The 18,099-nt window shown below is 46.3% G+C and overlaps 1 protein-coding gene across 1 annotated transcript in view; it reads right to left on the bottom strand.

The window, feature by feature from the left end:
• Nucleotides 1-18,099, bottom strand: part of LOC136657168 (collagen alpha-1(VII) chain-like) — a 96,166-nt gene that overhangs the window by 67,165 nt on the left and 10,902 nt on the right. The window contains exons 3-11 of the mRNA XM_066633847.1: nucleotides 15,111-15,191; nucleotides 14,969-15,022; nucleotides 13,455-13,490; nucleotides 6,638-6,691; nucleotides 5,510-5,554; nucleotides 3,624-3,659; nucleotides 3,353-3,388; nucleotides 1,996-2,055; nucleotides 1,583-1,708 (exon numbers count right to left, since the gene is read on the bottom strand). Coding sequence (XP_066489944.1) covers nucleotides 1,583-1,708; nucleotides 1,996-2,055; nucleotides 3,353-3,388; nucleotides 3,624-3,659; nucleotides 5,510-5,554; nucleotides 6,638-6,691; nucleotides 13,455-13,490; nucleotides 14,969-15,022; nucleotides 15,111-15,191 — 528 coding nt within the window. The remainder of the gene's footprint in view (nucleotides 1-1,582; nucleotides 1,709-1,995; nucleotides 2,056-3,352; nucleotides 3,389-3,623; nucleotides 3,660-5,509; nucleotides 5,555-6,637; nucleotides 6,692-13,454; nucleotides 13,491-14,968; nucleotides 15,023-15,110; nucleotides 15,192-18,099) is intronic.

Genomic DNA, 18,099 nt, shown 5'->3' on the forward strand with positions numbered 1-18,099 from the left:
TTTTCTTCAGATGAAGAGGGGCAGAAGGAGGAGCCCAAGGGGGTGCTTGCCTTGGAATGAGGCTTCATGCAGCATGTAGTATTTGCAACCAAGGCAAGGTTCTCTGCAAAACTTAGTGCTTTGCACCCTCTCCAGCTATGCCGTTGTTCCTTGGGGGGAGAAAACCTCATTGAATGACCAGTATTTTAGTATATTATGTGGTCAAGAGCCTATGTTAGGATGCTGTGATGGGTCGTATGTATGTTCAGTTGTATACTATGAATGTATTGTTATTTTTATGCTGGTCAGTGACCATAATAAAAGTGAACTGAACTGAACTGACCAGTACAAATAGGACTACTTCTAAGTAGAGTTGCAAAGGATTGGATCGTCCTGGTAAGCCTTGGTGCTGCTTCTGTGACCTTCCTCCCTCTTGCCACTTCTTTCCCCGCTCTCTCGCAGTCCATCCCATCACATCCTGCCTTGTTTACAGATAGGATGGGAACATCAGGGGAGTATTTTAAAAGAACACACACACACACACAACCATGCAGCAGCTCTGTTTTTTTCCATGGCAGGCTTTTTAAAGGGAACCATTCAAGACTCGAGTCTTTTCAAGTCGCCTAACACTCTGGGTAACTTGGAAAGTCCACCCATTATGACTTGTTTTCGAGTTGAGTCATGGGATGGAGATTCGCTGAAGCAGTACTGGATTTATCCACCCCTGCTTATTTGTATAGGTACTAGGAAGATTAGCCTAAATACAATGACAGAGGGACAGGCAGCCCTTCTATGCAAAAGTAAGAGCCATGTACTCCATTCCCTGCAAAGAGCTACTCTCAGGACTTTCCCAAGGGACATACAAGACGATTCACTGATTGTGAGATTTGGGCCAGCATGCCTGTTTTCCCCACCGCCACCACCACAACTAGCAACCACATGAGGTCCCAATCCAGCCTGAGACTAAGGCAGGGCTTTAACCCTTTGCCCCACTGTGGTCCCAGTTCAGAATGCTGCCCCACAGTTGCTATCTGCCCTAGGAAGAAACAGTCTCAATGGTACCAAAGGGGTTTTTTTTTCTCCAGGGCAAATCCCAAGATCTCTCCTCCAGCTTCTACTATGGCAGGTATTTACATTTTAAACAAACAGGTCTCAGTCTTGCAGTCAGTATTTCTGGTCCTGATGCAGGTATGCATTTCATCTAGTTGGGCACTCTATATAGAATTGGATTGATTCCCTGAGTCATTTGCCCATTAGACCAGGGATGTCAAACTCATTTTGTACAGAGGGTTGAAGTTAGAATTCATGGTGCCTGGAGAGGGCTGGAAGTGACATCATTAAGCAGTAAGTGATGTCATTAAGTATAGAATGTCCAGAAATAAGCACTTTGTTCTCACCTAGAAACCCATTAGATGCAAATGGGAGAAGAGAAAATGTGCAAATCTTGTTTATATTTTCAAAATAAGAGACAGCCCAGTTATCAAGCTTGGAGAGTCCAATTATAACAGGGGCCGGATGAATTGCTTCCGGAGGCTGCATTCGGCACACAGGCCTTATGTCTGACACCCCTGCATTAGACTATCGTCCAAAACATGCCACCTACCTTTTGTCCTGGAATTCCAGGTAGCCCTGGTGTACCTCTCACTCCCTGGGATCCAGGAATTCCTGGGTTGCCACGGATACCCTGGATACCTTGCGCCCCTGGTGGTCCTGGTGCCCCAGGCTCCCCCTAGTGGGGAAAAACATATTTTCAGTGTGAGCAAACATTTTGTAGAAAAAAATACATTTGATCCTTTCATTTCCTTTTCATCTTTGCCTTGCTCTCTTTAATTGAAAACAATTCCCTTCACAAATTATCCACCTCCTCTAGCCAAAGCAGCTCCCCTATCCTACCTCCCGTTATCTATTTTGGGTTAGTCTGCATTTCCTACATGCTGGGTGACTTGGCTCAGCAGAGAGAAACTAACTGAACCTGAGAGAGATGTAGATAAACACAAACACAATCACAGCACTGACCTTATGCCCAGGAGGTCCGGCCTGGCCAACAGGCCCCCGGAAGCCAATCCCTGGCTCTCCCTTTAAAAAAGAGGGAGAAATGAAAGAAGAACCCAACAAGTTCACACTCTATCAGAATCCGTGGCAACATTTGGGAGTGTGCTAAGAGCCTACTACCAAGCTCTGTCTGTAGCTTCATGATCTGATCCATGGTCAGCAGCTGCAGAGCAAAAGCTTCTGATCTTAGTGGGACTGCGCTATGAGACAAGCCACTGGCACTGCAGAACAGACGGTTTCCTGGGCTGTGATGTGCCTTTGGGTTCCAGGGTGACTCTGCCCACTAGGAACACACACTGAACATCTTATTGTATATGAAGCCCTGTTTATTTGGGGGCTGTTTTTCCAAATTTCAGGCCCATCCTTATTCATTCTGGGCCCATTCATTGGTCCCAATTTTTTTTCTTGAAATGCCACTTGTTTTCAAGATACTTTTAAAAAGGAAAAATTGGATTTAACTCATCTTCTGCCACCTGTGACAGTAAGTAGCACAATAAAAAATTTTCAATGCTGAAACCAAAGTTTGAATCCAAAATCCAAACTTATAACTTTCAGAGATTTCTCTGCCAAAAAATGTTGTCTCCAATGTTCTTTTGATAAAAGTATCTTAAAAAATTCCTAACACAATGATAGAATTTTTCAGCATAAGGATAGGGCAGTGATTCTCAATCTCTCTGGGAGAGTTTGAGAGCCACTAAGTCCCCAAGATTGCGCCACTCAGGGGGGCTGCAGGGACTGGGATGTACTCACCAGTCCCTGCAGCAGCCTTCCCGGGGTGCAGGGAGCCCTGTGCGAGCACCTGCAGGGCTCCCCAGCCGCTTGGAAGTAAAAGTAGAGCGATTGCGCTCCACTTTCCGGTTTTGCTCCACTTTCACTTTCCCTGACCTTGGGAAAGTGCAGGTGCTTGCACAGGGCTCCCTGCACCCCGGGAAGGCTGCTGCAGGGACGTGTGAGTACATCCCAGTCCCTGCAGCCGCATTAGCTACCTTCCCCCCACTCCTGCCCCTTAAGGGGGCAGAGGCCAGGGCCCGTGACGCCCCAGTCTGAATACCACTGGGATAGGGCTTTGTGTATAAAGGAATTGGGCTTCTGCGTTGTGTGCATCTTTTCACAGTAGAGAACTTTTGCTTACTATGTCCACATAGTCCAGGATTAACAGCAGGCAAAGATTACCCTGGCTTGGTTTCTGATACCTTGTCTGTGGGTCTGACTAACAAACTCTGCAAGAGTAGAATCAGTTTCGCTCCATTTTAAAAAAAAGCATTGAGCATTCCTCCTGGGGTGACCTTTCATCCAGACCAAGGCAATGCTTGTTCATTACCTTTTGACCAATTTCACCATCATCACCTCTGATGCCCTAGAAATAAAAACAAGGTTTAAATCTCCAATCCTTGTGGCTTCAGAACACACACTGGACATGGCTGGACAATGGCTAAAAAGGCTGTGAGGACAGTGTTCAGATGCAATTTATCTACTGTACAACCAGACTTACCTGCCACTTTTCACTCAAAAATGAATAAAACAATGCAGAATCATAATTATAACCAGTCAAGACCTCCCAGTCAGTACCCAGCTCTGACCTTGTTGCTCACCTTCTCACCAGGTTCTCCTGGCTCTCCTGGTTCTCCCTGGAAAAACAAAAACACCCCTGACCTCAGACTCAGATTTTGAAGCTACCTCTTTATCATCAAACTGCAATGTTCTGAATCTGCATTGAGTAGTTCCATGCAATTCCAGTGATAATCCTAGATTCCTCTCCTTATCCCAGGCTGTTATCAGCTCATGTCAGTTCTCCTTGCCCAGCATTGCAAATAATGGCCCACATCCTTCTACACTCTCAAGCTAAAGCCCTGTTTCACACATTGGGTCATTTTCCACCTTGACAAACATGATCTTCTTCTCCCTTGTCTTCCCTCATCTCACCTCAGTCTAGAACTCTCCTGTCGAATTTTCTCTTGTAGTTCAGATCACATGCTAAACTTCATCAAATCCTTGCATTTGCCTCCTATTCTTTTGTTTTTGCCCCATTGTTGAAACTTAAATTATAAGCGACTTGGGGCAGGGACCTGTCCCTTTGGTTATGTTACTCTGTAAACCACATGTACACTGGTGGAAATATATAAAATAATGATAAATCTACATAAATTAAAACAATAATGTGGGAAAAGTGGTGACATTGAGGGAAAGAAACCAAAATTTCACATATATGCTGATGGGTTCTGAGTTGTCTGTGACAAATCAGGAGAGAGATCTTGGGGTAGTGGTGGACGGCTCAATGAAAGTGTCGGCCCAATGCGTGGTGGCTGTGAAGGAGGCCAATTCTATACTTAAGATAAAATGGCCAATATTATTGTGCCATTGTGCAAATCTACGGTAATGCCTCATCCGAAGTACTCTGTCCAGTTCTGGTTGCTACATCTCATAAAGGATGTTGTGGACATGGAAAATGTGCAGAAGAGAATGACCAAAATTATTAGCAGGTTGGGCCACTCCCTTGTGAGAAAAGACTACAACGGTTGGGGCTCTTCAGTCTAGAAAGAAAGTGCCGGAGGGGGAACATGAATGATAGCCCAGTCCTATCATGGATTGGCCTGGCGTGTGGAGGGAAGAACTGTGTTCTACAGTTATAAAATGCCAACAGTCATAAAATGCTGGGAAGGGAGGCAGACTGGGAAAGGTATTGGTGGCACTTGTGTGTGCTAATATCCTAACCCTGTTTGTCTCCCTTACCACATGCCTCAAATTTATGCTAAACAGCAGGCATAGATCCAAGAAGTCCCATGGCAGCGGTGGAGGCTTTCCCTGGGGTAAGTAAGCTAACATTCATTTACCCCAAGAAGACTGTTCCAATCACCCTCTCTCCCATGGAAACAGCACATGCTTTGTTGGAACAGCTGCACTGGCAGGAGAGGATGTGGGTAGGATTGGGCTGTGAGAAATACAAAAGTATGCATAGAATGGATAGAAAGTTTTTTTCTCTCTTGTAAAACACCAGAACCAGAAGACATCCACTTACATTGACTGGTGGGAGAGTGAGAACAGAGTGAAGGAAATATCTCTTTACCCAGTGCATTGTTAATCTGTGGAACTCAGGATGCTGTGATGGCACCTGACCTAGATGCTTTTAAAAAGGGATTTGGCGGGAAAGTCCATGCCAGGTTACAAGTCATAATAACTGTATACAATCTCCAGGTTTTAGCCTATCTCTGAATGCCAGATGCAAGGGAGTGGCAACAGGACACAGGTAACTTGTTGTCTTGAGTGTTTCTTGAGGCATCTGTTGGGCCACTGTGCAGGAAGTTGGACTAGATGGGCCATTGGCCTGATCCAGCAAGGCTCTTCTGTTTTTAACCCTTCTTGGGTTGAAACCATTCTGAGATATGCAATAACTGTTAGAAGAAGAGAAAGGTGCAACAAACCAAAGAGAAAGGTGCAACAGAGTCCATGATGTAATGCACAAAAAAAGACTGAAAAGTACCTTTTCTCCCTTGCTGGCTTGGCTTCCAAGAGATCCTTTTTCTCCCTGCAGAGACACACAGAAAACTCTGTCACTTATAAACCCAGTCAGCTAGAACCCTTTCCTCTTCTGGAACATATTAGCAAATCAGATAGGATTTTTGCTGAACATGAGAATCTATAGTACTTCCTCCAGGATTTCTGCCCATCAATTTTAACCGGAGAGTCCAACAGAGAATTCCATAGTGGGGCAGAAAAGAATAATTCTCTCTCTCTCTCTCTCTCTCTCTCATTTCTCCTAGACTGACTGACAGTTTGCAATGGCAATTAAAACAGCAATAGTAAAATAGAGTAGTGACACATGCAAGTTAAAGCCAATCTCCAAAGCAAGGAGGGAAACCACTACAGGTGGCATTTGAGGTCAGCCAGGTCACATAGCTTACTGCATGTCAAAACCCTCACAGTGCATTTGGTACCAGTTGAAGTTTCAGAAAAGTCTTCAAGGGCAGCCCCATTATAGTAATCTAGGTAAGAAATGACTATTGTATATCAAGCCAGACCTTCATTACAACTAGACACTTAGCCTCAAATCAAAGCCATATAAGGGAGCTTATTTAGGTTGTGGCACTCCTGGTCAAACACTGCAGGAAATGTCCAGGGAAAGAGTTGTACCATTCTCTCTTGGTTGATCAAATTCCAAGGGGCAAGGAAGAGCCCTTGGCACTTCGAGAGAGCCTCATGCAGACAAAATGTAGGTGGTGTTAACTTGGTGTGGAAATGCAACCTGTGGAAATGCAACTGGAAAAACAAGAGGAAAGGTAGCACATGGCCAGCAACCCAGCAGCAAGATTCAAACACTGCAGAACTGTGGTCAACTCCCAGGCTGACAAGTTGTTTCCCCAACTTTCAGCCTCATATAGTGATATGGGCTCTGAAGCTCCAACAACTTGGTGATGAATAGATCTTTTAAAAGTGATTACATTCTGGTTTGAAGTCTAGGACTCCCTCGATGTTCTGTATTTTTTTTTAAAAGGTTGAGTTGAAGGTTCTCCATTAAGAACTTGCAGTTTGAATTTTAGGTGTGAAGATCCCAGGATTCAGACTGCATTACTCAACTATGTTCACAATTACTGCTAACAATCATGCAGACCTTTGGACCTTGGAGGGGTACTGGATTGGGATCCACTGTGTCCAATTCTTGCTTCTAAAAAGAAAGAAAATCACTAATTTTAATGTTTTCTTTATTCTATATTTTCAATCTTATTTTAAATGGGCCTCCCATCCCAAGCCTCTGGAATAGTTAGAAAACATGGTGTTGTCATAAAACAAGAAAGAATTGGATCCATTCTACAACAGCTCCTGTGAGACCACATGACCCTGGACACATCGTATGTACTCTGAAACGTCCAGGCCCACTGAACTTCCTGCAGCCTGCATAGATGACATGGAGGCCTCAAGGTCCTGGGGCACAGTGATGACATCATTTATACATATAAACCTCTGGGCAGGTGTTATATAGTGGGTCTCACGCATCAGTAGACTTGAATAAAAGTTCCATCATAGTTTATTCCTACTCCAAATGAGTTAAAATCACACTCCCACATACACAAATAGCCCAGATATATATACACAACTCCAACAAGCCTACATCCCTCTTGATTGGACAGCCAATCACATATAACCTGTTGCTTTTCCCACAGGTGATAATACTCACATACATAACACCCCTTCCCCCCAAGGGTTGTTTAGAATTAACACACATAGTCCTCCAAATATCTAGGTCGTGTACGCTCTCGTACAGAGCGACGCAACACTGGGACTGAAGCCTCAGTCTCCCTTGTCAGCTCTTGAGTATTCTCTGGAGCCGATAATGTCACTGTAGGAGGACTCTCAGAAGGTGCCCTAACATCAGTGGGTCCAGGTGGAACTGGAGAAAGCTCCAATTCCTGAGATGTAACGTCCTGACTGGCACCTGCACTGGGCACATCTTGTTGTTGATCCCTGGGGACAGGGAAAAATGTCACTGGCGCTGAATCAGACACTCGACGACACATCTGATCCAGATGACGACGATAAATCCTCCCATCTGGGATGGCCACCTCGTATGAAACTGGACCCGTAGCACGAGAAACAGTCGCTGGAATCCATGCCGGGCCATTTGCATAATTCCTGATATAAAGTGAATCATCAGGACTGAAGCTGCATATTGGCTCTTGTGTCTCCGCAGTTGGCAGCTTATCAGTTGTTCTATCAGGATGCAATCTGTCCAAACGGGTTGTCAAACGCCGTCCCATTAAAAGTTCAGCTGGACTACGACCTGTAGTAGTACAAGGGGTCACTCGCTGGCTAAAAAGAAATGCTGCCAGCCGATGATCCCAATCACCCTGGATAATACGAGACAGAGATTCCTTAGTAGTCCTCACCATCCTCTCTACCCGGCCATTCGTGGATGGATGGAAAGGGGCTGATGTCACATGGCGAATCAAATACCTGCCTATAAACTCTTTAAACTCTTCAGACATGAACTGTGTAGCATTATCTGATACAATAGTGTCTGGTAGTCCATGGGTAGCAAAAATCCTACGAAGGGCCTTAACAACTGCCCGAGAAGTCATAACTGTGACTGGTATAACTTCCAGCCACTTAGTATATGAATCAACTAATAAAAAGAAATTCTGGCCTTGAAATGGCCCTGCAAAATCTATATGTACCCGGGACCAAGGAGTGCGAGTGGTCTCCCACTGCTGCACTGGTGCTCTTGGGGCTTCTGGCCGGGACTCCTGGCATGTTTTACAACGATTTACCCATTCTTCTATGGCAGCATCTATTCCTGGCCACCAAACATAACTCCTTGCCAATGCCTTCATTCGCACAATACCCGGGTGATTTTCATGTAAAGCCTCCAGAACTTGATTTCTTAATTTTGGGGGGATAACCACTCAACTACCCCAAAGAAGACAACCCTTATGGGCTGAAAGCTCAGTCCGGCGAGTAACATATGCTTTAAACTCTGCATCTATATGGCCTCCTGGCCACCCCCTCCAAACCCAGTTAAGAACACGGGAAAGAATACAATCTTTAGCAGAATACGAAGCTACAACAGAAGCATGTAATGGTGGTTCTGGGAGGGATTCTAGAAGCATAATACCATATGCTGGAGCCGGATCTGGTCCGGAAACAGGCAATGGCAGACGACTAAGAGCATCTGCATGTCCAATAGCCTTCCCTGGTCGATAACACAAAGAATACTGATAAGCTGACAAAAAAATAGACCACCGCAATATGCGAGGGGACAAAATCTGTGGTGTTTGCTTATCAGGGGCAAAAAGGCCCAACAGGGGCTTATGATCTGTTATAATGGAAAAACAACGACCATACAAATAATCATGGAATTTTTTAACCCCTGCCACTATTGCTAAGGCTTCTTTATCTATTTGAGCATAATTTCGCTCAGTTGGGGATAAGGTCCGTGAATAATAAGCTACAGGCGCCTCTCGGCCATCCTGCAGTTTACGACTAAGAACTGCACCAATACCATAAGGGGAAGCATCACATGCCAAAACCACAGGCAATGACTCATCAAAATGAGCCAATAAGGAATTAGAAGTAAGTAGTCTCTTCACTTCTTGAAAGGCAACCTCCTGACATTGACCCCAAACCCATGGAGCCCCTCTATCCAAAAGGCGATGGAGTGGCTCTGCCACTGCTGCCTTATGAGGCAGAAAAGAATGGTAAAAATTTAAAAGTCCTAAAAAAGCCTGTAGTTCCTGCTTAGATGTAGGAGGTGGAGCATTCACAATAGCCCGCACCTTCTCGGGAGCAGGGTGTACCCCATTTGCATCAATAAGGTACCCCAAAAACTCCACCTTTGATGTCCCCAAAATACACTTCTCTCTTTTAACCCTTAATCCCACTGAATGAAAACGACGGAGAACTTCCCGCAGACGACCAATAAATTCACTATCTGATGACGCTGCTATCAATACATCATCAAAAAAAGGAATAACCCCAGGAATTCCCTTCAGAAGTGTATCCATGAAATTTTGGAAAATTCCTGGTGCCACAGAAAGCCCAAATTGAAGGCGCTTAACTTTAAATGCACCCCGGTGCGTCACAATGGTCTGGGCTTCTGCCGTATCCTCATCAACAGGCAACTGCTGATAAGCTTGAGCTAGATCCAATTTCCCAAAAACCTTAGAACCTGCAAGAGAGGTCAAGAGATGGCTAACAACTGGGACTGGATATGCATGCTGCTGCAGGGCCTTATTAATAGTACATTTGTAATCTGCACAAATCCTTACATCCCCATTTGGTTTAAGGGGGGTGACAATAGGTGTCTCCCATCCTGCATGAGACACGGGTTCCAAAACTCCCTGCTCAACCAGACGGTCTAGTTCTTCCTCTATCTTGGACTTTAGTGCGAATGGAACTCGCCGTGCCTTCATACGTATGGGCAACATAGCTGGGTTTAACTGTAAAGACACTGGGGGACCTGTATAACAACCAAGAGTTTCCTCAAAGACCTGGGCAAACTCTTTACAAACTGCCTCTAGATCCTGTTGGCCCATACTCTGAACCCCAGTTACCTGAATACCCAATGGGCCAAACCAGGCCAATCCCAGCAGGCTAGTACGGCGTCCTTCCACAACAACCAAATCCAAAAGCCCATCAAATTCTTTATAATGGACTCTAAATTTGCCCACACCCCGAACAGGGACATGATTTCCTTGAAAATCAGTAAGCAATAACCCTGCAGATTCCAACCGGGGACCATTTTGGGGGCAAAGGCGCTTAAGGGTATCCATAGAGATGATGGAAAGTGCGGACCCTGAATCTACCTCCATTTTACACGGGGACCCTTGAATCTCCACCATCACATGTATTTTTTCTCTAGTGGTCAACTTAATACTCTGCACAGGATAAATGGAAGTAGTATAAAGCTCCTCCTGAAGGATGGACCCTTGATGGATTTCTCTACTACTGCCCCCTACTACCAGGGGAATTCCCCCTGCTGGCTTACTGCGGCAAACTTGCGCTAAATGCCCCCACTTTAAACAATTTTTACATTTAAAATTCCTATAACGACAGTTCTGACGTTCATGTGCTTCCCCACAGCTTGCACAAAACCCCTGACTAGGCGTCTCAGAATCTTGCCGGACCCTTAGTCAGGAAGCTGGTACTCTATGATGGTTACTCCGTCTCAGTCCTTCTCGATGAATTTGTAACACCTCTCCCCTATCGGCACCTTCAGAAACAGCCTCCTCACAATGATTTACAGCTGGCTTAAGGGAGGGACGTAATTGTTCTGTAATGCCCTCAGCTTTTTCGAAGGACAAAGCTTCTTTGAGAGCTCCTTGGAAGGTCAATTCCTCCTTTGCAAATAACTTCTGCTGTAGTTTTATATCTCTTACCCCACAACAAAATTTATCAAGGAGTGACTCCTCCAAATTATGGAACTCACACCTCCGTGCCAACTGACGAAGAGCAGCTACGAACACAGGGATGGGCTCCCCAGCTGCTTGATCTCTTTTGTAGAAGGCATGACGCCGTGCAATTCGAGAAGGTAGAGGTGAAAAATGACTTTTAAAAAGAGTCATAATGTCTCTATAGGAAGTAGTCCTTAATTCATTTGGTGCCACCAAACTTTGGGCAATTTCAAATGTGGCAGCCCCACAAACACTTAGCAGAGTTGCCCTTTTCAAAGCAGCCTCAGTAATTCCTCTTGCTTCTAAAAAAAATTCCAAACGTTCTGCATAATTGTCCCACAGTTCAGGGAATGCAGGGTCAAATACCTCCATCTGTCCTTGAACGGCCATCGTTATCTCTCGTAATAATTCCAGTTGCTCAGACTGAATCCCACCTTCATCGCCAGTGTTATATAGCGGGTCTCATGCATCAGTAGACTTGAATAAAAGTTCCATCATAGTTTATTCCTACTCCAAATGAGTTAAAATCACACTCCCACATACACAAATAGCCCAGATATATATACAACTCCAACAAGCCTACATCCCTCTTGATTGGACAGCCAATCACATATAACTTGTTGCTTTTCCCACAGGTGATAATACTCACATACATAACAGCAGGCCTAGAGTGCCTGGCAAGACAGCAGTCCTTACTGTTTCCCATATGTACACCATTTCGGAATCCACCTGTCTCCGCTACACAAATTCAGCAGAATAATCTGTTCCAAGGTTCTGGCAGATTATTCTATTTAATTCTTTTTGGACCTACTGGTGAGGAGTAGCCTCTGAAATGAATATTTGGAGGCTGCCATCCTATCCACACTTTCCTGGGAGTAAGCCTCATTGACTATAATGGGACTTACTTCTGAGTAGACATACATAGGATTGGGCTCTGAGTCTTTCAGAGTGAATTCACCTGGAGCATTCCCTTCCTTGAATACCAGGATAGGCAGGGTTTCATTATTTGTGTTCCTTGCTTCAATGCAAAGCAAGGAGCCAACCCAGGCTCAACTGTGGTCATCAGTGAAGCATCTACTGGCAGTTTCAAGGCAGAGGGCAGAAAATTCAGCTATATAGCAGAAACTATTATCTCCCCTTAAGGAGCTTTGGAGGGTTTGAACTGTGCTACTCTGTCTATGGTCTGTTTGTAGAAACCAGGGCCTCGAAACCACCTAATGAAGCAGAATTCATTTACTCAGAGAGGTGGAACAGCACAGCATACACTGTACCTAACTGTCCAGGATTAATGAGACATGACAGGAGGAAATGGCTCCAGGAACAGATCTGAGATCCAGTTTTCAAAATCGCAACATGTGGAAGTGGTCTCAGGAACTGACTGTCATAATTTGCTGATGAGGTTTCATGACAACGTAACTCAACCTGAAATTAGGAGACAGGCTATACAACAGTTACTGTAGTGGGGAGAACATGAGAAGAGCCCTGCTGGATAGGGACAAGGGTCCATCTAATCCAGCTTCCTGCATCTCACAGGAAGCTCAATGGGTGCTTTGGAAGCACTCAGGACAACAAGAGTGCTGTCCTGTTGCCACTTCCTTGTATCTGGAATTGTATCCTTGTATCTGGAACCTCAAAAACCTTGAGGTTGCATATAGTCATTATGGCTTGTAACCTGTGCAATAGTGGTGCTAGAGGTGCTAGAGGGGGTGCAAATGTTTTTCAGGGCACCTCACCTTGGTGTGCAAGCAGCCCGTCCACCCCTTTGGAGCCATTCCAGGCTGCTAGGCAATGGAGACACCTCCATTTTGCTCTCGTGACCCGGAATGGTTCTAAAAGAGAAGAGGAGGGGTTCACTTGCACTCCAAGGTGAGGGGTCTGCAAAACTTAGTGTTTTGCACCCCCTCTATCTACGCTGCTGAACCTATGATCCACCATAAATCTGTCCAATCCCCCTTTAAAAGCATCTAGGCCAGGTCCACTCACCCACACCTTTCTACTTAGGTCAGGCATAAAGGTGTTAGGCTTGCAATTGTCTGTGTCCATGTTTGTCCATCTGCCACTTCAGGAGTTGCAAACTCCTTCAGACCAGTTTCTATCTGCCCCTCTACTGGGTTAGAAGACCCCTAGAAGCTTCTATCTCTGCACCAATGCTTATACTTTGGTGCACTATTCTCAGTAAATTTGCTTCATTAGTCTATGGGAATATGTAATTATGTCTGTGTGACTTTTTAATAAACCACTCTCCTTCGGCCCCCGCACTGATGGCAGTTGCTTGATATGAGTGGCTCTACTGGGTCTACAGTAATCTGTTTTTCATATTGCAAATGAAGCTGGATTGAGATTTCAGTGCTGGGTACAGGTGGAATGAGCCAGAGCATTCTCCTGTCAATGAGACAGATACGTAGCAATCGCTCTAATCAATAAGGAAAGAGAATTGGATATGAAAGAGAGAGGATTTCTGCATTATGGGGGCCTTGTGCCTTATCTAATATTCTTCTATATTTCTACAGTCTGTAGGACCTTCTTAGCATGAAGATTTACCTGAATTCTTCTTGCACCACGGGGGCCTGGATAACCCTTGACAAAAAAAAGTCAAATTTGTAAAGGTAAGTGTTTAGGTAGAATCAAACTCAGTGACAGGCATAAAAGGCTAACAACTAGACTAATAGCACAATCCTCTTGCGCTGGAACAGGCAGGTTGGTGGGCCTGTGCTGTATCCAGTGCAAGTTTCAGGCTGTCTGAGGTTTGGCCTGAGGCAAGGGGAAACTTTTCCCCTTATCCTGGGGAAAACTGCAGCAGCCCCAATCGGTGGTGCAAATCTGAGCAGCCCAGGACTGCCCTGGGCCACCTGGGAATGGAGCTAGGATCTGGCATAAGTGCCACATTCTGGCCCTGCCCCCAGTTCTCCACCCACCCACTCCAGGAACGCCTGCCGTCCAGCTTCCCCTTGCACTGAAATGCCTCCCTCTCACCTGCTCTCCGCCCTTCCCATGTCCCATTCCAGACTCCTGCACCAGCTGAGCTTGGCCAACACAACCTTACCGGGCTCTGGGGCTCACATCAGAGCAGGGAGGCCGGCACACATCTGTGCACTGGCTTATCTCCCCCCCCCCCCCCCAGAGTGGCACAAAAGCGCTTTATGGCACTTTCACGACACATGACCTTGTGCCAGCTGAAAGGGTGTTCTGGATTGCACCCTAACAGCTCAATCCTCTCCATTCCCACCCACCCCATTGAAATACCAAAATGGTGACTACCACATCATATGGAGGAGGTGCAGTTGCGAAGGTCTCCTCTGGGTAAGGAAACATTTGTTCCCTTACCCAGGACTAGCCTCTGTGGTTCAGGGGGGTCTATTCAGACCTGTGACAGCAAAATAGCTGGTGCAAGTCTGTGGGGACCTGCGCCGCAAGATCTGGTCTGGGAAGTGGATTAGGATATCAGCAACTGTGTGCATGTGTTTATGTGCATTTTTTTGGGTGGGGGTGGGATCCATTGCTTTCATCAGATTCTCAAGAAGTCCATGACCCAAAAAGGTTAAGAACCACTGCTTCATTCCTCACACATCAAGTGATATTGCTGGCACAAGTCCTCATCGACCTTTGAAGGCAGACAAAGCCTAAGAAGGGAGCCCGGATTCAGTGAACACTGCTGCCACTGATTCTGCCCCCTTCCTAGTAGTATTCTGCCCACTCCCGCCTCCTTCCCTGTGTATGATCCTACTTGGGGTGGTGTGCATCTGGAGTCCACTGCCATGCAGAGTCAGCCACTCGCTGCTTCTGGCACTCACCCCAGCATCACGCTTTGAGACTGCTGGAAAGTGCCTAGAGCCACCAGAACGCTTTTTCCAGTGGCACTTGCCACAATTAGGAATGTGCCATTACTCTTCCACCTTAGCTTTGATTCTAGAATCAGAGCTAAAATGAAACGTTGAGGGAATAGTGCTACAGTAGTTCCTAAAAGAGGTCAGACAGCAAGACTGTTCCATCATTATATCAAAACAAAAGCACAGAGAAAATGAACAGCTCTGCACATATCATAGCTTGTTACTCACCCCACTTTGCACAGCGTATCCCAGCAGTGGTTCTCTAATTCCAAGAGAATGAATCTGCACCAACAGGACAAAGGAGAAAGCATGTGATTTCATTAAATAAACCAAGCCCTTCTGGACCTGGAGGGAGAGGGAAGATCCTTACCAAGAAGCTCTGGCTTTCCACCATTCTCCGAACTCTGATACTGCTCACTTTCTTGGGATCAGCAATAGTACCTACAGTTTCCTGCTCAGAGGAAAACAGCTTTTGTTAAAACAGGCCTGCACAAGTTGGGACCTCCCACCCCCCCCCCCAAGTGAAGAGAGTCCCTGAACCACATATGATGTCAGGTTACCGAAACAAGGTGGGGATGGAACTGGAAGGGGCTTGCTCTCATACGAGAATACCGATCTGTTTTGCATAGCCTTGCCTACTGGAGCAACTGGGAGGTTACAACTCACTCAAGGACTAGTTGCAGTTTTCCACTGTAGGAAAACAGGGGACACAACACATCAAGAATGACACATTCACAGAGAACCCTCCCCCAATCTTTCTACATGAACTTCCAGTTCAGTTCATTCTCTCTGTTCAGACCAACCCTGTTTATTCGATTGGGAATCAGCAAAATGCACGTACATGTCTCTCCCCTCCCTCAGTACTTGAAAGCCTTCCTTTTCTTGAATGACTCTCTCATATACCCTGTTCAGCAGCTAGGGTCCTGCTTTGGGTACCTTTAGCAACTACAGGAATCTAGTAAGAATACAGACTTCTCCATAGTGGCATCAGCTTTGTGGAAATCCCTTCGCCAAGAAGACAGTCTGGTCCCTACAATGTGCTCCTTCAGGGGACAGGTAAAGATCAAGCTTCTTAAGAAGGCTGGGCTGCATGTTTTACTGCTATTTTTTGTTGCTTTTGAGTTTAAGGCTGAATTTATTTTTTACCAAAGTGGTTGCAGTTTTATTTTCATTAAACATTTAGACTTTGTTTCAGTTTGCTGTTTGTTGAAATGGTGAAATAAAAGAAGATTCAACAACAACAACTTTTCAAATGTTCTTCCAAAACCATGAGGTCAAAAACTTGCTTTTGAAAAGAAAACCAAAGTACTGTAATGGTTCTTCATGTTCATCAGCAGTCACATCCTGCAAAACTCCACACCCAAATTCAAGGTAGGAAGTTCCACCAGCTGTGGAGTGGTCCTTGGCTTTAGACGCCGCAAGTACATATCAGGTCTCAGTTCCCAGAAATGAATCACACCCTGCTGCACTTTCAGCAATGTGATGGGAAACAGCAGCAGGGGGGAGGAGTTTGCGTGCCTTATAAAACTCTCCAACTTGTCATCCTCTGGTTATCTGTGTGATAACCAATTTCAACAAGCAGCATGCAAAGCCAGCCTTCAGGTGCTGCATTCTCAATGGGGATTTGTAGCTAGTGAGGGGACATGATTTGGAAAATGCTAGAAATGTTAAGCAAAAAAGAGAGTGAGGAGGAGAGCAGAGTGGAAGGGAACAGAAATCACTGCAGAGTGGAACAGAAGTTGGACAATGCTTTGATTTTTCCTAATAAACTTGGATGCAACATTCTGATAAGTGGGGCTGCAATCCTATCCACACTTACCAGCAGGGCTTTTTTTCTAATGGAATGTGGGGGGACGGAGTTCCGGCACCTTTTTGCAAGGGCCCCTTCCCTTCAGAGGCATTCGGGGGGGGGGGGAGCAAAACAGAGGCATTCGCTGGGTGGGTGCTGGGGGGTGCAGGGTGGGTGGGTGCCTGGCCCCTGCCTGACCGCACAATGACCCCCTCCTGCCCCCACCCCCAAGCTCTCGCCTGAGCCCAGCCCGCCTCCCCTCCCCCCGCGCTCTGCTTCCCCGCGCAGCTTCCAAGCTGGTGGAGGGCACAGGGGACACACGCCAAGGAGGAGGACGGACGGACGGACGGAAGGACGGACAGCCAGCCAGCCAGCCAGGGAGATGGGCTGCAGCACCCACGGAACATCCAGGTACTGGCTTGGCGGCGGAGGAGGGGAAGGAAGCTGGCTGGTGCAGCCCCCATGCCAATCTGCAGCACAAGCCTAGGCGTGTCTACTCAGAAGTAAGTCTCATTGTGCTCAGTGGGGCTTGCTCCTGGGAAAGGGTCCATAGCCTTGCAGCCTGAGAGCCCAAGCCTATGCCTGTCTACTCAGGAGTAAGTTCCATTGTGTTCAATGGGGCTTACTCCCGGGAAAGTGTCATAGCCTTGCAGCCTGAGTAGACAGGCAGAGGAGGAGCTCTGAGGCTCCTCCACACTTTCCACTCCTCCAGTCCTCTCCACACTTTCCTGGGTGGAAGCCCCACTACCTTTACTGGGACTGACTTCTGAGTAGACAGCCATAGGCTTTGGCTCTGAGGCTGCAGTCCTCTCCGCACTTTCCTGGGAGGAAGCCCCACTGCCTCTAGTGGGACTGACTTCTGAGTAGACAGGCACAGGATTGGGCCCTGAGGCTGCCATCCTATCCACAGTAAGCCCCATTCACTAAAGTGGACTTCTGAGTAGACATGCATAGGACTGGGCTCTTAGGCTGCAATCCTAGGCACTTTCCTGGGAGTAAGCTCCATTGACTAGAACGGGACTTACTTCAGAGTAGACATACCTAGGATTGGGCTCTTAATCTTGGCAGAGATATATATCTGCACCCATTTTCACATGCTAAGGGCAGGTGAAAAGGGATTCTACATGTGTACAACCTGCTGTCCAGCCTTGCCAGAGATCCTCCTCATCCTTTCCCCACAAGCATGCCCTCCGCCAGCCAGCGTTTGCAGCTCCTCTCCAGCAATGCACAGCAGCTGCTCAGGGCAGCAGAGAACATACAATTGCATGCCAAGCGCCTTCCCAAAGACACAGAGTATTCTGATACCTGAATTAAACCATATTTAATTGCTTGTTTGCAAACGTAGCTGTTTCTATGTGCACCTAAGGACCCCTCTCGTGTAAGAATTCCTTTTTTGTTCTTACTCCCACAGTTGCTTAGAGTAATTTTACTACATGGAACTCATGTAAGCCATTTTTCGGAATCCATTCACTGCTTCCTCTCCTCGAAGTAGTGCCACACTACACACTACAAGTGCACCTGTACAGTATTTTTCCCCATGTGTAGAAAAAGTAGCTTGGGGGAAGGGGGT

The sequence above is a fragment of the Tiliqua scincoides genome, chromosome 7 (assembly GCF_035046505.1).
Source record: "Tiliqua scincoides isolate rTilSci1 chromosome 7, rTilSci1.hap2, whole genome shotgun sequence".
Lineage (NCBI taxonomy): Eukaryota > Metazoa > Chordata > Lepidosauria > Squamata > Scincidae > Tiliqua > Tiliqua scincoides.